Below are 18,499 nucleotides of genomic sequence, written 5' to 3' on the forward strand. Positions count from 1 at the left end.
ATTTCACTTATTTTAATTATTACCCGCCGTGTTTCATGTGTCAGTCTGATCTCAGGAATTCAATAAAGTTTCGGTTGATGCACAAAAAAAGAGACGTCGCCATGACAACTCCTCTTGTGTACCATCGCGTTTAGCCTTTAGCCGAGGAGCAGTGTTAGCCGACATGCTAACTACACTTTATTTGTAAGAGACATATGAGAGCCGGTGGGATTTTTGACGATGGTGAGTAAACTTTTTTTTATTTGAAAATCACTTCTATCGTGGCCGCAGCCAGGTGTTAGCTTCTTAAACTAGCTAAGCTAAGCTAAGCTAGGTCAGCTAGCTTGGACTGGAAGTGGTTTTCACTGTGAAGCAACACGTCGATCGTTTTTTCTCTCTAGCCGCCGAAGACCAAGAGCAAAAAGGCCGTGAAGGTGAAGACGTCGACCGTGGTGGACGGCCTGTCCCCGGAGGAGATGTCCAAGGATCAGGTCAGAGCTGAAGGCCGATGCTAACACAGCTAACTTTAGCCTCGACGCCATGAAACTAACCGGGTTTACGTCAGTAAGAAAAACCGTTTATTTTAGTATATCCGTTTCTTTTAAAACAACATGGTGCCAATCTGTTGGTGTTGATTTCACTATAAAAAAGACTCACTTCAAGTATTCAGAGGCTTCAGTAAAGTACTAATACCACACTGTAAAAGTACTCCTGCATTCAAAACTTAAAGCGTGTAAGTGTCACCAAAGTAAAGTAAGTGCTCATTGTGCAGTAAAATGACCCCTGTCCTTAATCCTATGAGCGATACCAAAAGTACAGTTTACAATGAGCAGGTAGACAGGTACACAATGTTTGTATGTTGTAGCATGCACTCTGCAGCCTTATTATGGGAGAACAATCAGACCATTGGGGAGAATGTCAGCAATGAAATATCTGAACAATAATAATACACGGTGAGCTGCACAGGAGCACCGATTGGCCGATTGGCCGATTGACCCACACTGGTGTCCTTGCGGCCCTCCAGCTTGAGGAGCACATCGTCCGCCTCCGGGAGGAGCTGGACCGGGAGCGGGAGGAGAGGAGCTACTTCCAGCTGGAGAGGGACAAGATCCAGGCCTTCTGGGAAATCTCCAAGAGGAGGCTGGAGGAGGAGAAGGCCGAGCTGAGGAACCGACAGAGGGAGAGAGAGGAGGCGGAGGCACGCCACCAAGTGGAGATTACTGTGAGACACACACACACCGCTCAAAAGGCCTATTAACTGGGGAGCTATACAAATGTAACAAATACATTTACTTGATCCTTTATTAGTTTTATCCATTGGGGTTTAATTGAACGTTATACAACCCAATTCTACCTCCTGAAGAAGCCGTTTTCGCGCATCCAGGTGTACAAGCAGAAGCTGAAGCACGTCCTGTCGGAGCACCACGACACGCTGTCTGGGCTGAAGGCGGACGGCGTGGCCTCCACCGGGCTGGTCGAGAAGCAGCACACGCAGTCAGAGGTGGGCCTCCACAGGGACCTGCACGCCCTGCAGGCCGACTCCAGGGAGAAGAGGCTCCACAACGAAAACTTCATCAAGGAGCTGCAGCTGGTGAGGCGGGCTTCTTTTTAAAAAAAAAAAAAAGAAGCAATTCTCTAGTTTGAGTCCTACAGCTTAACCCTGTTGTCGTTTGTTTCCCAACAGAAGCACCAAGTGGAGTTAATGGAGCTGGTAAACAAATGTGAGAGAAGAATCGGAGGTGAATAAATCCATGATCTTAAGTTCACAAACCCCTACCGTAAACTGTAATTAACAATTTCCCCTTCTGCTGTTTCTCAAATAAGAGCTGCAGGTGAAATATCACGAGAAAACGCAGCTGATGGCCGACGCGGAGGCCAAGAAGCGGCGGGCCGAGGTCCACGAGATCGAGAGCAGGATGCAGAGTCGCATCGATGATCTGATTAAGGAGCAGAGCGGCGTTCTCCAACGCACCGTGGATCACTACTCCCTGACCCAGGACCAGCTGCTGCTGAATCAGCAAGAGCTGAAGGTACAGACAAGCAAAGCTGAACAGATCCAAACGAAATGTAGTTTTGCTTTGTTTAGTAGAGTTGCTTTGTGCTCTAGATTGGTTGAACTATTGAATGGTTAATGTTCACTGAACATCGTATAAATATAAAAATAGATGAAGGTTCACTGTGCAAAAGTCAAATTCACGTATACAATTATTTTATTGTTTCATGAATGTTTGTGCAGTATTTGTCTCGACTAGAATTCAATTTAGATTTAGTTGATACTTTGATATTTTTAAAGAAATTTGAAAAAAGTCTCACAGTAAAATATGTGAATTTGTTAAAAGTTTATGCTCTAACAGACAAATATTCTTTTTTTTGGTTCCCAAAGAGGTTTTTGAAATAGATTTGCAATAATCTTTTTATAGTCGGCGCATAAACTGACTTGTGCGACTCGTAGTTCGTTTTAGGGAGCGCTTGTTTTACGCGCCACGCGGCCCCTGTGCTTTCCCTCAGAGCAAACAGGCCAAGGCGACGAAGGTTCAGCGCAAACTGGACAAGGAGCTTTCAGCAGCGAAGCAGGAGAACCAAGTTCTGATGAAGTCTCTGCAGGAAGCCCAGCGGAAGCTTCCGGAGTTACAGAAACAGCTGCAAGACCACAAAGAGGCACGGAGCCAGATGGTGGTGGGTTCCCCGGCGCGGGCTTTGCTAAAATAACCGTTCCAAACCTACTGAAAGGTGTTGTGCTCTCAAGCCTCGAACCTCTCGTTGCAGGCGTCCAAAGCTCGAGTGAAGGTCCTGGACCAGGAGCTGCGCGACCTCTCCCTGCAGCACCAGCTGCTGCAGCTGGGCTTCGAGAAGGTGAGCCGCTTGCGCCGCTCTCGCCTCCTCTGACCTTTGACCCCCCGTCCCCCCCCCCCCTCCCCCAGCTCACGCCGGTCGGCTCCCCTCAGATGGAGCGGGAGCGCGACGCGCTGCTGGAGAAGCAGACGGAGGCCATCCAGGAGGTGCGGCGGCGGAGCGGCATGAAGCAGCTGCTGCTGGAGAGGAAGCTGGCGGCGCTCACCGCCGCCGCCGAGAAGCAGGAGGCGCAGCTGTTGGCCGCGCTGGCCGCCTCCGACGTGGAGCCGAGCGCCCGGGGCCGGGCCGCGGACAGACTCCAGGTGGGTGAGGGGCGGGGGGGGGGGAAGAAATATTCCCGTGGGGGTCTGAAGGTCAACCTGCTGATTGTTTCGCTGCTTCCAGGAAATGCTGAAGGCCAAACAAGCCTCCATCGACGCCTTGCAGGGCGACCTGGCCCGAGACCGTGAGGTCAGTCCGGTTAAAAAGGGTTTCAGCGCATTTACCTCATAGTTGCGGTTGGTTGCAGTGTGTGTGTGTGTGTGTGTGTGTGTGTGTGTGTGTGTGTGTGTCCTGCAGGAGTACGACGAGCTGCTGCAGACCTGCAAGGAGAAGCTGCGTGACTTGGGCGTCCCTCTGTACGACTTCCCCTTCAGGCCTTCAGGGCAGGACTCCAAAGAGTGAAGCCAGTCTCCATCGCTTGATCACATGACGTAATGAATAAGCAGCTGATTGCTCGGCTAAAGATAAACCTTTTAGGTGTTATGTTGTTACGCAACAAACTATTTCTGTCATAACACCTTGTGACTCGAGTCATTTATAACTTTTCATTTTATTCATAGCTGACAGTGTGACTGGAAGAGCTTCATCTCCTTTGATTACTTTTAACTTTCGTCTTTGATACTTGAGTATAAAGTATTTCAACTTCTTTGCTGTCACTTGAATTTTTAATGCGGTTCTTCACACCACAGAACTAGCATCCTGTTTTCTCATTTCCCAACTTGGGGCAGTAACATAAAGTTGTTATGACGACGTTACCTGGCAACCAGGAGAGGACATAACTCCACTTAAAATAAAGGGATGTGTGATTTATACACGTGTTTGTGCTGATTAAAACAAACAAGATAGTAACGTGTGTTTGTGGGTGGAAACAAAAACAACAATGAACTTGTGGTATATTCCCTTTACTGACATTTCATGTCAATATTTCACATTACATCCAAGCAAGATTGTATAGAAAACATTTACACTTTATGTACAGAAACAAGCAGTCAGGCAGCTCTCTGAATCCCTCTTTTCAGAGACCTGAGCTCTTTTTGTTGGAAAGCGTTGATAAAATCAGCTGAGCTGCCAACAGGAGGAAATATTCCCTCAATGAATTTTTTGCATCTGCATACTTGTATTAAGACAAAAACACATTTAATCATAGATTAGAGAACGTCAGAGTAAAACTACAAACCCTCCGAGGTTCTACTTTATTGTTACATTGTAAGAACTGAGCTTCCAAATATTGCATCAGAATTCTAAACATGATTTTCTAATATGCTGAGTAGTGATCCTATACGTACAGTAGATGAGAAGGACGTCAGTCGACGCTGAAACGACTCGTTCCACAAGTGACCAAAAGACAACGTCCAGGTGATTCTTTAATATTAAACTCCCAATATATTCTCCCTAGATGCTACAAACTGTCCCTTTAATGTCCCTCAGTGAGACACGTCTCCTGATGTCCTTTGGGGATGCCTTGCTCTGCTCATTGACACTGAAGGATTCCCGCTTTTCTCGCGGTGAATTGATCGGTTGCGATGGGTTTTTGGCAATGTGTCATAAACTAAACGGTCCAAAGATAATCTGCATATAATGACATCAAAGGGCGGCGTTTAGGAGGCTAGGGTTCAGATCCCTACAGGAGGGTGTCGCCATGTCTACATATTTATATATATATATATTTAATATAGCCGTCTATTGCTACAACACAAACTCTTTAAAACAGAGCACTTGGTTTCATACTTTAACCTTCGTGATAAAGGAAACTGACCTTCTCCTCCCAAGGCGATTCTCCTGAGCGTTTTATTATTTTTTCCCCTGATGTTTAAACATTTTTTTGGTCTGTTGAGGTCAGGCGCCTGGCGGTCGGGGGGATCGGGGGGGTCACCCGGTGCCGTGGCTGCTGTACTCGAAGACGCCCTTCTTGAAGAACGGCGAGAACTCGCAGACGGCGTGCTTGGTGGGGCTCAGGCCGCCGTCCCAGAGCGGCGAGCCGGAGGAGGACAGCATGACGCGGAACAGGTTCCTCAGGTAGCGCTGTGAGGAGGAACAACAACAACAACAACAACAAGGAGGCGTTGACGCCGCGATTCGTCTCCAGCAGATGAAATCAAATCAAAACCTGGCGGGCGGCGTCTTTGCCTCCAGGTGATTCCGCCGCTCGGCGACCATCCGCTCGTCTCGGTTCCCGAACAGTTTCTTGGGAGGAAACTCGAGGGCGGCGAGCTGGGGGGGGGGGGGACGAGAGGGACACGGGACGTCAAGACACCCGAGAGGACGGCGTTAAAAAAAAGAAAAGGGAGAAGAAAGGCGTCGCTCACCTCGGGGAACTTGAGCTTCAGGCTGCGGTGCATCTCCAGGAAGCGACTGTAGCGCCGGAAGACGGTCCACTGCTCGTCCATCACGGAGATCTGACCACAGAGGGACATTCAAGGACCAGACAGGAGGACGGTCACCACGAGGAGGAGGAGGAGGAGGAGGAGGAGGACGGAGACTCACCTTCACCTCGAACTCAAAGTGCTCGTCCTTGCCCTGGCCGCGCAGCACGTGGCGAGGGATGCTGACCTTAACGGGCTCCCGGTCCTGGAGGCCGGCGCTGGTCGCCGCGGGAGGACGGCGGAGCCGGTGCTGCACAGGAAGTCACCGGGAGGGAAGAGAAGAAGAAGAAGAGCGATAACAGAGAGAAAAGGGCCGACTCAGCAAAAGATGACGTCATTTTCATGGTTTGTTTTCTTCAACTCGATTAGAAACTTAAATCTTTATTATTTATTTATTTAACACATTCACATGTTTTCAGTACATTTTATGACACATTAAACATATTTCATTCACTTTAAATTATTACAAATCCTCTAATTTTCTCACAATTCTGTCAAAAAGTTGATTTCTAGCATCATAATGTTCCTGTAAACCTGTAAATTTGACAGAATTACATTTAGCAAAAAATCATCCACAGATTAATGGCCTTGAAGAACTTTCCTAAATGCTGAGAGACGTTCTGATCCGAGCATCTTCTCGTCCCTCCAGATGGGTCCACTTTTCATTCTCCACGTGGCGGGAAACGGACCCTGAAAGGAACGCCGTGTTCTCCCTCCTCCTCTCAGGCGGTCAGGTGGTTGATCAGCATCACGGCCTCGGCGGTGCAACCGAACGTTAACTTCCAGCGGTCCCTCGGCCCTCCGGCGCTGGAGGCCGCCGAGCGCCGCATGGACTCCGCCCGCCGCGCTCGGGCGAAGTCGATGTCGACCGCGACGCAGTCGTCGCTCGTCCTCACGAACAGGCGCCCGACGTCGGCGCGCCGGCGGAGGTCGAGGGCCCGGAACTGGGGCCCCGCGGGGACCGGGTGGAAGACGGCGTCCTCCCGCAGGAGGGCCACGTGCGTGTCCGTCAGGAGGAGCTGCAGGATGGCGTCCGGGCGGCGCTCCGTCTCGCCGGCGCCCTGGACCTTCACGCTGGTGTAGAGCAGCGGACAAACGTGCGCCAGCGACGGCCTGCCGGCGCCGTCCATGTTGCCGTGGACGATGTAGAGCAGGTCGGCGAGGGCCCGCTTGAATCCGGAGGTGAGGCGAAGGCCGGCGTCCAGGACGACGTCGGGGACGCTGGACGTCCAATCCAGGGACAGGACCATGAGGTCGCCAGAGAGCAGCGGGCCGTCCTCGCTCCCTCGGGGGGGCGCGCCCCCCGGGGAGCGGAGCTTCAGCAACGCTCTGCAGAACTCCTGAGTCAGCTCTTTGCTGCGGGTCAACACGACCAGGGCGGCGTCCCCGGAGCGGCCAATCAGGCGAACGTGCTGCCCGGCCAGACCGACCTGCACCTCCTCGACGTCCAGCAGGCGACAGCGGTGACGCAGAACCACGCCGGCGTCCGGCCTCGTCCCGCTGGACAGAACCACTATGTCCGTTTCCGACAAAAGCAGGCAGCCGGGATTCGGGAGCGGCTGCTCGGCGCCGGCGGTCTGGAGCCAGAAGACGGCCACGAGCTCGCCGACGTCCGCTCCGGGGCCGAGCGCCGCCGACGCTCGCAGCGCCTCGCGGGGGGGCAGCGAGCGCAGCCGAGACAGAGCCGGCGGCAGCTGGACCAGCCGCTGCCGGAACACCTCGGGACGCGTCCCCTTCAGAGAGGACACGGAGCCCCGAGGCCACGCCGAGACCCCCGGGCCCAGAATCTGAGGGGGGCCCAGAATCTGAGGGGGTCCCAGACTCTGAGGGGGCCCGAGGGCGGGCGGCGCCACGCGGCGCTCGGGCTCCGGTTGAAGCCGCAGTCGGTGAAGCTCGGCGGACATCGTGGTCACACACTGAGCGAGCACCTCCTTCACGTCCCCCACAGACACCTTCTGGAGGATCTCCTGCACCGACACCTTCTGGAGAATCTCCCGCGTGCTCTGCAGCCTTCTGCCGGCGTCTTCGTACGCGTCGGACAGCCTTCCGGTGAAATACCGCAGACCAAAGGCGCCGCTTGCTGCCACTTCGTCTCGTTTCTTTCGGCCAACACCCGATTCCTCGGAGTTGGGACGGCGGCGCGGTTCCGTGTCCTCTGAGGGCAGCTTTTCATCTCCATCGGGAACGCGGCGGGCAGAGTTCACTCTTCGTTCCTCGATCTCCGAGTGCGACGTCTCATCGCCGCGGCGATCCGGTTCACCGCCGTGCCACCAGTAGTTCTTTTCACCGTCTTTGGACGGCACCTCCTCTTCTGTGATGGATTCTTCTTCTTTGTGCGTCTTTGAGAGGTTGAACTCTGGTTCATCCAACATGTTTTTGGGGAGGTCAAACGGGGGTTTCGCCTCGAGGGTCGAGCCCGGCTGAAACCCGCAGGCTTTCTGTGTGGAGAGGGGGGGGGGTCCATGTGACTACATCTTTAAGACGGCTCTTTGAATCGAAACCACCCCGAATTACGAGCTCCTTCGTCAGCAGGTGCAAAGGTGGGTTGGAAGTGATTCAGAATTAACATGGAGGAGGTGGGGCATGCAAATTAGGATGACAAGTTTCAAACAAAAAAAAGAAGCATTTGGAAATCCTTTTGTTTTGAAGACGTCCTGCTAGATGGGCGGGGCTTACAGATGTCCTACAAACCCCCCCCATCTGAAAAAAAAAAGGAATCGTCTCACAAGGTTTGATCGCACCTCGTTTTAAATGTTTCACTGTTTGGATCATTTCACGGTGTTTTTTGCCTGTTGAGTCTACGTTTCACGCTGTACTGAAGACAACGAGCTTCCTTCCTTCAGGCCTCACAAAAATGATGAAAGGGTCGAATTAAAGACACAAATTAAACCCGTTCATCGGGTCTTTTAAAATGACATTGATTGTGTGTAATTGTTTCCATGCATTAGAGCAACAACAGGCACATATGTTATAGAATATCTGCCATTGTAAATAATTAATAAAGCAGAAAGCCCTTCTTTATTAATGATTCAATTAAAATAGCTCAAATAAGATTCAGGTCTTACCTCATATTTAAGCCTCCTTGGATTCATGTTCTGAAGCTTTTCATCATCCTGAAAACAACCAGACTAGATACAAAATACACACTTTCAATTCTCAATAATAGTTATAAATGATGCTTCTTGACAGGAAAAAAGGGAAAAGTTGAAAAAAAGGACCCGTTATAAACCAGGTGCAGAAGGAGCTGGCAAGCTGCTCAGTAGGAGGAGGAGGAGGAGGAGGAGGAGGTGCAGTCATGCTGGTCTTACCTCAGCGCTTAATCTCCTACAGTCAAATGCTTCCTCCTCCTCCTCCTCCTCCTCCTGCAGGGTAAAAGAGCTAAATATCAGTTCTAGAGTCCCCGGACCTCCTGGATCGCTTTGTTCTCGTAAAGAGGAACATTTTAGAGTTAATGCATATTAAGATTCTGTGGAAGGTCATTTATCTTTATTTAACTTTTTCAGACGCAAAAATGAGCGGAAACCTTCCACCTGGGAACCAAACTGCAGAAAACACTGAACTGAAGAGAATCTGCAGCACTTTAATAGAAGTACGAGGGGGGCGTTTCTTACTCGGAGCGATTCACAGGACAGAGAAAGGTCGGCGCTGCTGCCGCCGCCGCCGCCATTCAGCAGGTTCATCTCGCGTAACCGCCTCTGGACCTCCTCCTCGATGTAGGCGCTGATCCTTTAACAAACAACAACAACAACAACAACAAATGACCACGGCGCCCCTCGGCCCGGTGGAGGCACCGGCCCGGTGTGTCCACACGCGGCGGCTCGTGGTCACCTGTCGTCGGACAGCGGCAGCACGGCGCTCAGGCCGTGGCCCACCGGGGGGCCGCCGCCGCCGCCGTGACCCGTCTTCTCCTCCTCGCCGCCCATCCGCTGCCTCAGCTCCTGGATCTCCTGCTCGACCCTGCAGGGAAACAAGGCTTCATTCCATGGACGCTCTGAGATGCACTGTGGTGTTGGAAGAGGCTTGTTTTCTTCTATTCACTTCCTTTTATGTTCCAAGTCATTAATTTGCAACCCATAATAATCTAATTATAATTAATCATAAATCCCATAAAGTGTTGAATATAATAAAAGTTTGCAGTTACTACAGGAGGAGGTTGGTGTAAGAGGAGCCTCTGACCTCTGCTGGTCCAGGTCGGCGCCCGGCCTCGGGTTCTTGGTCGGCTCCTCGCCGTCGGGCTCCAGGGAGGCGCTGCGCCTCAGCGCCGAGTGCCTCCTCTCCAGCCGCGCCACCGCCTGCTCCATCGCCTCCCGCTGCTGCTTCTCCTTCGACTCCAGGATCTCCTTCTCCTTCCGCCGCACCTTCTCCTCCTGCCGCGCCACGTTGGCCGTGAACTCGTAGGTCTCCTGGAGCTGCTGGAGCTGCTGGGCGCCGTGCCAGTGGAGGTTCAGCTTCTCCTCCTTGTCCTCCAGCTCCTTCTCCACCTGGAACAGCGTGTTGTCGAGGCCCGGCGGGCTGTCGCAGTTCCCGTTGCTGCCGCCGCCGCTGCGCTCCAGCGCCTCCGCCGCCCGCTGCTTCTCCTCGGCCAGCGCCGGGAGGAGGGCGTCGGCCACGCTGGCCAGCTGCCGCTCCTTGAACTGGAGCCGCTGCTCCGCCTGCCTGACCAGCGGCTCCTCCTGGCAGACGCCCTCCTGCGCCTCCTTCGGCTGCTGCTGCTGCCGCCCCCGGACGCCGTGGGCGAGGAGCAGCAGCGCGCCGCGCTCGGCCGCGACCTCTTTCTCCAGGCGCTCCCTCTGCTGCCGGAGCCCCTCCTCCAGCTGGCCCAGCTCCTTCACCTGCGCCTCCTTGAAGTCCGTGTACCGGGCCTGGGCCGATCTCGCCTCCTCGCCGGCGTCCTCCCCGTTGGGCCGCTCGGAGGCCTCTTTGGCGCGGAGGAGGGCCTCTCTGATCTCGCCCAGGGCTCGACGTTCCTCCTCCAGGCGCCGGGCGTCGTCCCGGGTCAGCAGGGAGGCGGCTGCCTCGTGTTTCTCCCTCAGCTGCTCCTCCAGGCGCCCCACCAGGCTCAGCTGCTCGCGCTCCTGCTCCTCCAGGCGCCGGCGCTCCGTCTCCAGGCGGAGCTTCTGCTCCTCGCGCTCCCTCTTCAGTCGCTCCAGCTCACGATAGATCTCGGCCTGCTCGGCGGCCTCCTGCCGCCGCCGCCGCTGCTGCTCCTCCTCCTCCTCCTCCTCGGCTTCCCCCTCCTGCGCCTCCTGCTGCCGGCGCTTCCCCTTTGAAACCTGCGCGTGGATCTCCGAGCGTCTCTCCTCCTCGAAGCGCTCCTTCTCGGCCAGGAAGTCTCGCAGGCGGCTCTCGATGTCCTGGCTGCGGCGGCGGAGGCTCTCCTCCTGGTGGAGGATCCGCTGCTGCACCTCCTCCGACTCCTTGCGCTGACTCTCCACCTCCTGCTGGAGGCGCTCCAGCTCTGCCTTCTCGCTCTGGTGCTTTGCCTCCATCTCTGTGATCAGCCTCCTGCAGGAACGACCAGTATTTACAGAGAGTATAACGACATCTTCTTCTATTCTTTAGAGGAGGCGTCACAACATTTAATAACAAGCCGTTTCTCTCCTTTTCTACCTTTTCAGCTCCAGCTTTTCCAGTTCTTCTCGCTGCTGTCTCTCAAACTCCAGCCTGAAAAAGTTAAAACAAGAGTCACCTTTTTTATTCTAAAACGAAAAAAACAAGAATACAAACACACACACACACACACAGACACACACACACACACAAACAGTTAAGTGCAGTAAGTGAAAGTAGCCGTTAACACAAAAAAGGACTTGGGATGAAATGTCAGGCGATGTGAAACAAAAGCAATTTTGACACATTCTCCAGACGTCGAAATGGGGACAGAAGCGAGACGGCGTGCGAGACGGCGTGCAAAAATGTTACAAAAACACAACAAAGATGAGGGTTTATGTTGAGAGAGCGCACATGTCGACACGTGTCAGTCAGACAGGAAGTGGACGGCTGAGTCTACCTGAGGAAGACGGGGCCCTTCTGAGCGAAGAGACTGTCAACGGGACGGACGGTGATGAGAGTTAATCCACCGACACAAAGAGTGCACAGACGCGAGGGAGCTGTGCGCTGAACAGCTTCAGGCCCGACAACAAACCACTTCAAATATGTGCAACAGCAGATTAACAGACGTGACACTCCTGATCGTAACGTGCATCACAAGCGTCCGAGCCGACAGGTAAACGGAGGTGGTTCATCCTCCAGGGAGCACGAATGCAGTGCAGTGAATACGTCATCACATTTGCAGAATAAACGAGAAATCTTGACGGACACGTCAGACCCCCACGAGGGCCTCAATTTCAATATTTTGCACATAGTACAAGAACATTGGTTCCTGCCAAAATGTAAATGTATAAAAGCATGAATATATGGTTTCATCTTTGGAATAAGTGTCAGATCTATGAAAAGCTCATTCATTTCCTACAGGGGGACCGATTTGAGCCCCATTTTATTGACTAATAGACTAAAATGACCAGAAGCTGAAGGAGGGGGGGGGGATGCACTGCAGGCTCTGAGGTCCACATGCAGCAGGATCATTGCCAAACTTACCCGGGGTTGTAGAGCATCACGGTGGAGAGGCTTTCACACGACTTGGACAGATCCGTCATAGAGAGGCTGAAGGTGGAGAGCAGGCCGCTCTGAGGGGGAGATGGGTCAAAGGGTCAAAAGGTCAACACCTGAAACTCCCCCAGAGGCCTCCAGAGGGTCCAGAAGGTGGAACCCGGCTCACCTTCCGTTTCTCCCTCAGCTTGGCCGCCTCCTTCGGATGGTTGAACCGGAACATGTTGGTTCTGCCGAGAAGGATCACAGCGCCTGGAGAGGAGAAACGTTACTCCTCCTCCAACCTCCGGGGGGGGGGGGGGGGGTTTAGGGGAGTGAAAGTTTAGGCCTCACCTTGGTTGAGCTGCGACGACTCCGTCACCTGGACCCCGTTAACGGAACACTGGGCCCCGCCCAGCGGCACCAGGGTCACCTTCCCGCTCTGGTTCTCGAACACGCAGTGCTCGCTCTCCAGGTCCAGACCGTGGAGGACTGCAGGGGGAAATCACCCGTTAGAAAGAATCATTCAGAGCAGAGAGGCACACGTTCACATCTCCTCGACAGAAAAACTAGAACATCAGCTGATGGTGGGACAAACTGACTGATGTCCTGCACGGTGGACGCGTCGTCTCGGCCCACGTACGTCCGTCCCTCCTGAGGTGGAGAAGAGAAGAAAAAAGGAGTTAGGAGGCCAAATAGTGTGTGAGAAGAACTCCTTCCTCCGCCCGGATACCCTGTGCGTCACGTGACCTCTGACCTTCAGGTGGTACAGGATGATGCCGGTGCTGAGGAGGTCGTCGTCGATGCCGATGAGGTGGGGCAGCTCGGAGTCCAGCACCACGCCGATCCCCTCCTTCCTCAGCGCCAGAGTCTCCTCCTGCAGACGAGGCCCGGAAGGCTCAAAACATCAGCGACAGATTCGGTACGACGGGAATCAGCAGGAGTGAAGATCCGAAACCGACCTTGAGAATGTTCTGCGTCTCGTTCCATTTGTTGGTCCACTCTTTGGTCAGCTCCAGCACCTGCCAACGCAAAGACGCCACCGGCAGGCAAACAGGTGTTCAACGCGGCGCTGCCCCTCCCCCCGGAGCCGACTGACAGCCGGCGCCAAAAAGGCCGGCGGACTCACCCGGGCCTCGTTCTGGTGCAGCTTCTCCTCCATGCTCAGAGCGGTGGGCGAGTCCAGGAGAGCGATCTGACGGAAACATCAGAAGCGCTTTAACCTCTCAAAAGTGTCCCGAGGGAAAGCGCTTTTCAACAGAAGGACGCGAGGCTCCATTTACCTGGTTCCCCTGAACCAGCAGCTTCAGCCGCACGATCTCGGCCCGCAGCTCCCTGATGAGGCGGACGTTGCAGTCCTCGTTGATGGTGGGCTTGTTGATGATGTTCTTGGCCCGGTTGGCGTAGCGCAGCGTGCTGAGCGTCTCGCCGTAGTTCACGTCGGCGGGGGACACGGCTGAGGAGGATTTATTGCAAAAGACAAGAGGACAGATCGAGGACCTGATCGTCTCCCACTGAACGCTTGGATGCATCGATCTAGAGGAACCTCACTGGCGATCATGATGGTCTTGGAGTTGCCGCCCAGGCTGTCCTTCAGCAGCCAGGTGAGCACCGAGTCCCTGTAGGGAACAAACACCGACTTCCTCTTCAGGTTGGTGTTCACGCCGTCCTGCGTCATGTCAGCTGCAGCACAAACAGGAAGCAGATCCTTCAGCCGGGGAGGGGGAGGGGGAGGGGGGGGACATCAACACTCGCGGCGCAACGAAAGCTTCCGACTGACGGACCGAGAGCGGAGATGACGTTGCCGAGGGTGACCAGCGACTTGTTGATGTTCCCTCCTTCCTTCAGCCGGACGCCCGTCGCTCCGGTGGCGTCGGCCCGCTCGCTGCCGGCCAGGTCGACCAGGTGGACCTTACTGACCGTCTCACTGGGCATCTCCGCATCGAACTTAGCCTGAGAGAGAGAGAGAGACGGATATTTAAGGTGATACGATATTAAATAGAGGCTGTACATTCTGTACACTCGAGTCAACGCGCCCGGCGCTCTGAGGTCACGCGCTTCCCGACCTGCGTGAAGTTGATGGTGAAGATGGCGTGCGAGCGGCTGCTGACGTCGTTCATGCCCGTGCTGGCGGTGGTGCGGTTGATGTTTCCGGCCTCCATCAGCTCCTCCACGTCGCTGTAGTTCTGCACCAGGTGTTTGGACAGATCTGAGAGCGGGAGGGGGTGGGGGGGGAGGGGGAGGGGTGGGGTCATGTGACAGGAAGCCACCTGTTTACTGGACGCTTGCTACACGACAACAACGTGCAGATGAGCTCGAGGGATCTTCCACCTTCTACGTAGGGCCCGTCTTTCGGGTGCTCCCGGACTCTGAGGTTGTAGGTCTGAGTGGACTTCCTCCTGAGGAGGTCTCTCACCCTCTCGTTGTAGATCTCCAGGTAGCTGAAGGCGTCAAGCAGTGCATTTAAAAATTTTTAAAAAATGTAAAAAAAGAAGAAGAGCGACACATCTGTTGATTTAGGTCTAAATTTACAAGATTCCGGTGCGACTCACCTGACTTCCGTACGAAAGGAAGCTTCGTCCCATCGCGTCGCCGCGGCGATGCGACTGAACAAGCCTTCACAAAACCTGGGGATCAGGCCTGCGTCGCCCTAACACAACGACGCACAAAAGGAAGGCTTAGACGGTGAAACACTCGAGCTCAAAACACCAGAGGAGGGTTGAACTCCGTTTTGGAAACACATTTCTTGGAGCCCGTTTTCCAACCGAAACAAACCCTTTGACCCTAAAAATGGATCCTCTGTTCCTGGCGGCGTCGTGATCGTGTCCAGCGTTGTGCGTTGTGTGTTTGCTCTCACGTCTCTGCATACCAGCGTTATCTCGCTGACCCACAGGGCCGAGCGCATCGGATAAAACCAGACGTATGGAGCCTGTAGTCTGACCTTTGACCCCTACACTATGTCCTCAGGGGGGATCCGTTTTAAAATACATAGAAATGGGGGTTGTTTGGAATGAAATGATCTCAATTTAAAGATAATTTGATTATTTCCAATTATTTCGGGGGGGAAATAAATCTTTCCAACTGAAAAGACCAGCGCTGACGAGTCATAGAGCGCCATGAGAGACCCATCCGGGCGCCTCAGACATGAAGTCAAAGTGCGTTCGAGAGCTCACCGGATTCCCCATCATGGTGTAGGACTTCCCCGAGCCCGTCTGACCGTAGGCGAAGACGCAGGCGTTGTAGCCCTCGAACGCCGCCCGCAGCACGTCCGAGCCGAGGTCTTTGAAGACCTGGAGGAGACAAAAACACAAAGCGCTGTTGTCTTTGAGGGTTCGATGTGTCTTAGAGACACACACACACACACACACGTTACTCACCTTCTCCTGCGACACGAAGGTGGAGCTCTTACAGTCCTTCGAGTCGTAGGAGAAGTCGTACGTGAAGGTTTTGGTTCGGTCTCTTGTGGAATCCGCCGCGATGCCATCGGGGATCTTTGGAGAACAAAAACAAAAAAGGACACAAAGTGTCAGGATCTTATTTCGCCTGAATTGCCCGCGGTGTGTTTTTTTTCTTCTGGGGAGGGAGGGGGGGGAAATGCATAAATAAAAATGACCTTCAGGTTGGTGATGGAGGTTTTGGTTCCCTCCATCTTGATGATGCATTTTGCAGTCAAGTCCTTCTCCCTGTAAAAGATCAATAATGTTCGTGAAGCTTTCACAATAAGAGCATTACTTCCTCTGGTCCCACTCAGAGCATCTTTTGGAAAAACATTCTCCAGAATCTGTTTGTGTGAGAATGAAACAACTACGTTTCATCCTTGCTTTAAAAAAAAAAAAAGACCAAAAAAAAGATAACTTGGCCGGAATGTTTTACCTTTATACTTTTACTCATATGTATACAAATATAATCACAAAAAATATTTACAGCTTTTCCCTGAGGCAGTCTCTCTGATGAACAATTAATCAATACTCTCTACTATCACCTTGTTTATGTTCGGTCTATGTTCACACACACAATTTTTAGTGCTGTCAGTTAAACGCTTTATTAACGACGTTAACGCAAACCCATTTCAACTTTTACTGGTAACAGTTACGCTTCAGGCCTGACTGCTTTGTTCATTATTAAGCCCTGGTTTAACTGCTTAGTCCTTGTTTACCTGAAATGTGCATTTATCATTTTATTTTGTACCGCCCTGTTAGGCAACGTTTAGACAATGTTTTTCAGTAAAATAAAACATTTGCATAAAGCAAGCCCATCCACTTTTTCATGTTGATAAGTGCATTAAAATAAAGGAATAATTATGGGAAAAAAATAATTGAAGGGACATTTAGAATAGATAAAAAATGTGTGACTAACTCTGATTAAATATTTTAATCGTTTGACAGCACTAATATATTTATATAGTAGTCATTAATCATCTCTTCTACTCTTTATGTTGTCTTTACGTTTTATTTTCTTGTTTATTTAAAAATACGTCGCGGATTCTGATTACAGAAACACGCAGGAGGGCTCAAAGAGTGACGTAGACTCCGCCGCACAAGGCGCACGTGACTCAACATGAACGGTCATCAGCAGGCCGACGTGTTTGTGGAGTCGAGTGTAAACCTGCCGTCTCCTCCCCGGTTTGTTCTCCGGCTTCACAGCGTCCTTCATGTCGGACTTAAAGAAGAAAGTGAAACGTCTTCTGAGAGTTTAATCTGCATCGACGGTTTGTAACACGATGACAACGTGTTATGAAGCATGTGCCATTGTGTCATGTGTCATTACGACCGTGTGGTCAAATGTGTCATAATACTAATATTATTTACTTAGTTCGCTTATTATTGTTTTTTTAAACAATGATTCACTTTCAGGGAAATCAATTTTCACAGTAATTAAATTGTTATGCATTGTTTGGGAAATTAAAGAAATTGTTAAAGCAAATACATTATTAGTTGCCTAATATCTGAGAAAATTAATATATAAATAGCAAAGGCAAAATAAAGTCCAGGACTTAAATAAAGTCCAACGATGACAAAGAAAATGTGGTATAACTTATTTTATAATAGGTTCATAATTGGTAGTGTAATATGTGTCTGGTTGCAGTTTTGCAGTGATGATGGTTGGAAACGTAACAATGAGTAGTTACCTACCTCCAGGCATTTGAAAGTATTAAATCAAACATTAAAATGCTCGCGGTTTTAGTGAGTTTTTCATCTCAAGAATAAACTAGTAAACAGTGTAGAAATACATCAACAGCGCGAAAGTGCAACGTAAAACAGAAACATGACAAAGTAGTAAAACGTTGAGGGGACATTTTACTGCACAGTTTACTTTCTAAAGTTTAAGTGCATTGTGCTGATAATATTTAGGTACTTTTACAGGTGTTGTAAGACAAGCAGGTGACCCATAACCGTACCAGGGGATACTAATTATTTCTTCATATAATTGAACTGTTATAGTCTCAAGTATTGAGTCCACGCTGATTTAAACACCATGACAGCCCGGCGGCTACTAAGCATAAATACAACGTTTGCAAGTAAAACATGACAAACAAACCCCTGAGGACAAATACAACCCGTTACGGTCCTAAACTCACCTTCTGTTCATGGGCCGGACCCGGACTGCCACCCGAACCGATGCCATCGCACATGCCCGTCCAGGTGGAGAGTGAGTTAGCCCGGGGGAAACTGGCTAGCTAACAGTCAGCTAACAGGCTAAACCCGGTAGCGCGAGCCGCGGCGGAGATAAAAGAGGGCAAAAGTCCCCTGAGACACCCGAGCGACCGCGAATGCAAGCTGGACGGGTATAGATGGGGGGGGGGGGGGGGAGGGGGGGAGTCACCGTGGACGGATGTTATCGTTGTCCGGTGACACCACGTCGCTGCCCCGGTGCGGACCGACCCGCCTCCATGGTAACTGTTACTTTAGCCCGTTAGCTCTCATATGACAAGAAAAAGAAGAGTGAAGGGAGGAATCAGCTGATGAAAACATCTGTACGGAGGCCCGGAGAGGACAAAACACCCCTCTGCAGATGGATGAGGAAAAAATCACAACAGGAGAAAAACATTGTTTATGGTTCACAAATTGCTCATTTAGTAACGTTGTTTAATGTAAATTTTTGTCTTTAAACTATTTGTATGTATTTTTTCGTACCGACAATATTTTTTAAACGTATTTATTGGTTCTCCAATCAAGAAAAATGCAAGTGACCCTCGATCTTTATTGAACCACATCGTTGGAACTGGGCTCTAAATATTGATGTGGTCCACCTCTCTTTGGGGGCTCTGCTGTACTCAGTTTTTAAAGAGGTTTGGTCTGATCTGTGATCTAATTCCAATCGTGGTATCCATAAACTGTTTTATATTTTGACCATATACATTATTTTCCACCATATACATTATTTTTCCACAAAGAAAAAAAACTTCAGCAAACTTCTCATCGTCTCGCTCTCTCTCTCTCTGTCTTTCTTTCCTT

At 51.5% G+C, this 18,499-nt stretch overlaps 2 protein-coding genes across 19 annotated transcripts; one reads left to right on the forward strand and one right to left on the reverse strand.

Annotated features, from left to right (window-relative positions):
• Window positions 1–79: 79 nt before the first annotated feature.
• Window positions 80–3,739, forward strand: LOC119217972 (dynein regulatory complex subunit 4-like). The gene is made up of 11 exons (XM_037472066.2): window positions 80–222; window positions 381–470; window positions 1,004–1,201; window positions 1,364–1,570; window positions 1,664–1,718; window positions 1,804–2,009; window positions 2,488–2,655; window positions 2,746–2,832; window positions 2,925–3,134; window positions 3,217–3,282; window positions 3,391–3,739. The coding sequence occupies exons 1-11, from the start codon at window positions 220–222 to the stop codon at window positions 3,493–3,495; spliced, it is 1,395 nt and encodes a 464-aa protein (XP_037327963.2). The 5' UTR covers window positions 80–219; the 3' UTR covers window positions 3,496–3,739.
• Window positions 3,740–3,979: 240 nt separating this feature from the next.
• Window positions 3,980–18,051, reverse strand: kif16ba (kinesin family member 16Ba). 18 transcript variants are annotated; one of them, XM_062564256.1, is made up of 28 exons: window positions 17,623–18,026; window positions 15,658–15,727; window positions 15,422–15,535; window positions 15,218–15,334; window positions 14,597–14,694; window positions 14,376–14,485; window positions 14,111–14,253; window positions 13,829–13,997; window positions 13,596–13,727; window positions 13,328–13,500; window positions 13,174–13,239; window positions 13,007–13,066; window positions 12,802–12,921; window positions 12,647–12,698; window positions 12,399–12,536; window positions 12,235–12,317; window positions 12,054–12,142; window positions 11,467–11,499; window positions 11,067–11,120; window positions 9,633–10,961; window positions 9,285–9,413; window positions 9,068–9,182; window positions 8,765–8,809; window positions 8,522–8,569; window positions 5,578–5,706; window positions 5,400–5,489; window positions 5,221–5,304; window positions 3,980–5,115 (listed from the first exon to the last, which is right to left on the reverse strand). In XM_062564256.1, the coding sequence occupies exons 1-28, from the start codon at window positions 17,667–17,669 to the stop codon at window positions 4,963–4,965; spliced, it is 3,990 nt and encodes a 1,329-aa protein (XP_062420240.1). In that variant the 5' UTR covers window positions 17,670–18,026; the 3' UTR covers window positions 3,980–4,962. The 18 variants fall into 18 exon arrangements, with proteins under 18 accessions (XP_062420240.1, XP_062420239.1, XP_062420237.1 ...); XM_062564255.1 differs by having other exon boundaries at window positions 8,765–8,812; XM_062564253.1 differs by having other exon boundaries at window positions 8,522–8,584; window positions 8,765–8,812.
• Window positions 18,052–18,499: the final 448 nt, after the last annotated feature.

Source organism: Pungitius pungitius, chromosome 9 (genome assembly GCF_949316345.1).
Source record: "Pungitius pungitius chromosome 9, fPunPun2.1, whole genome shotgun sequence".
Classification (NCBI taxonomy): domain Eukaryota; kingdom Metazoa; phylum Chordata; class Actinopteri; order Perciformes; family Gasterosteidae; genus Pungitius; species Pungitius pungitius.

What these genes read in the sequence shown, in the direction of transcription:
- LOC119217972 (XM_037472066.2), top strand. An exon ending in GCCACCAAGTGGAGATTACT is followed by an intron (nt 1,202 to 1,363) that starts GTGAGACACACA and finishes TCGCGCATCCAG; the next exon opens with GTGTACAAGCAGAAGCTGAA. An exon ending in AGGCACGGAGCCAGATGGTG is followed by an intron (nt 2,656 to 2,745) that starts GTGGGTTCCCCG and finishes CTCTCGTTGCAG; the next exon opens with GCGTCCAAAGCTCGAGTGAA.
- kif16ba (XM_062564241.1), bottom strand. Translation starts at nt 17,669, where the DNA reads ATGGCATCGGTTCGGGTGGCAGTCCGGGTCCGGCCCATGAACAGAAG. An exon ending in GCCGACCTGGACCAGCAGAG is followed by an intron (nt 9,414 to 9,632) that starts GTCAGAGGCTCC and finishes GTTTCCCTGCAG; the next exon opens with GGTCGAGCAGGAGATCCAGG. An exon ending in CTGCCGCTGTCCGACGACAG is followed by an intron (nt 9,183 to 9,284) that starts GTGACCACGAGC and finishes TGTTTGTTAAAG; the next exon opens with GATCAGCGCCTACATCGAGG.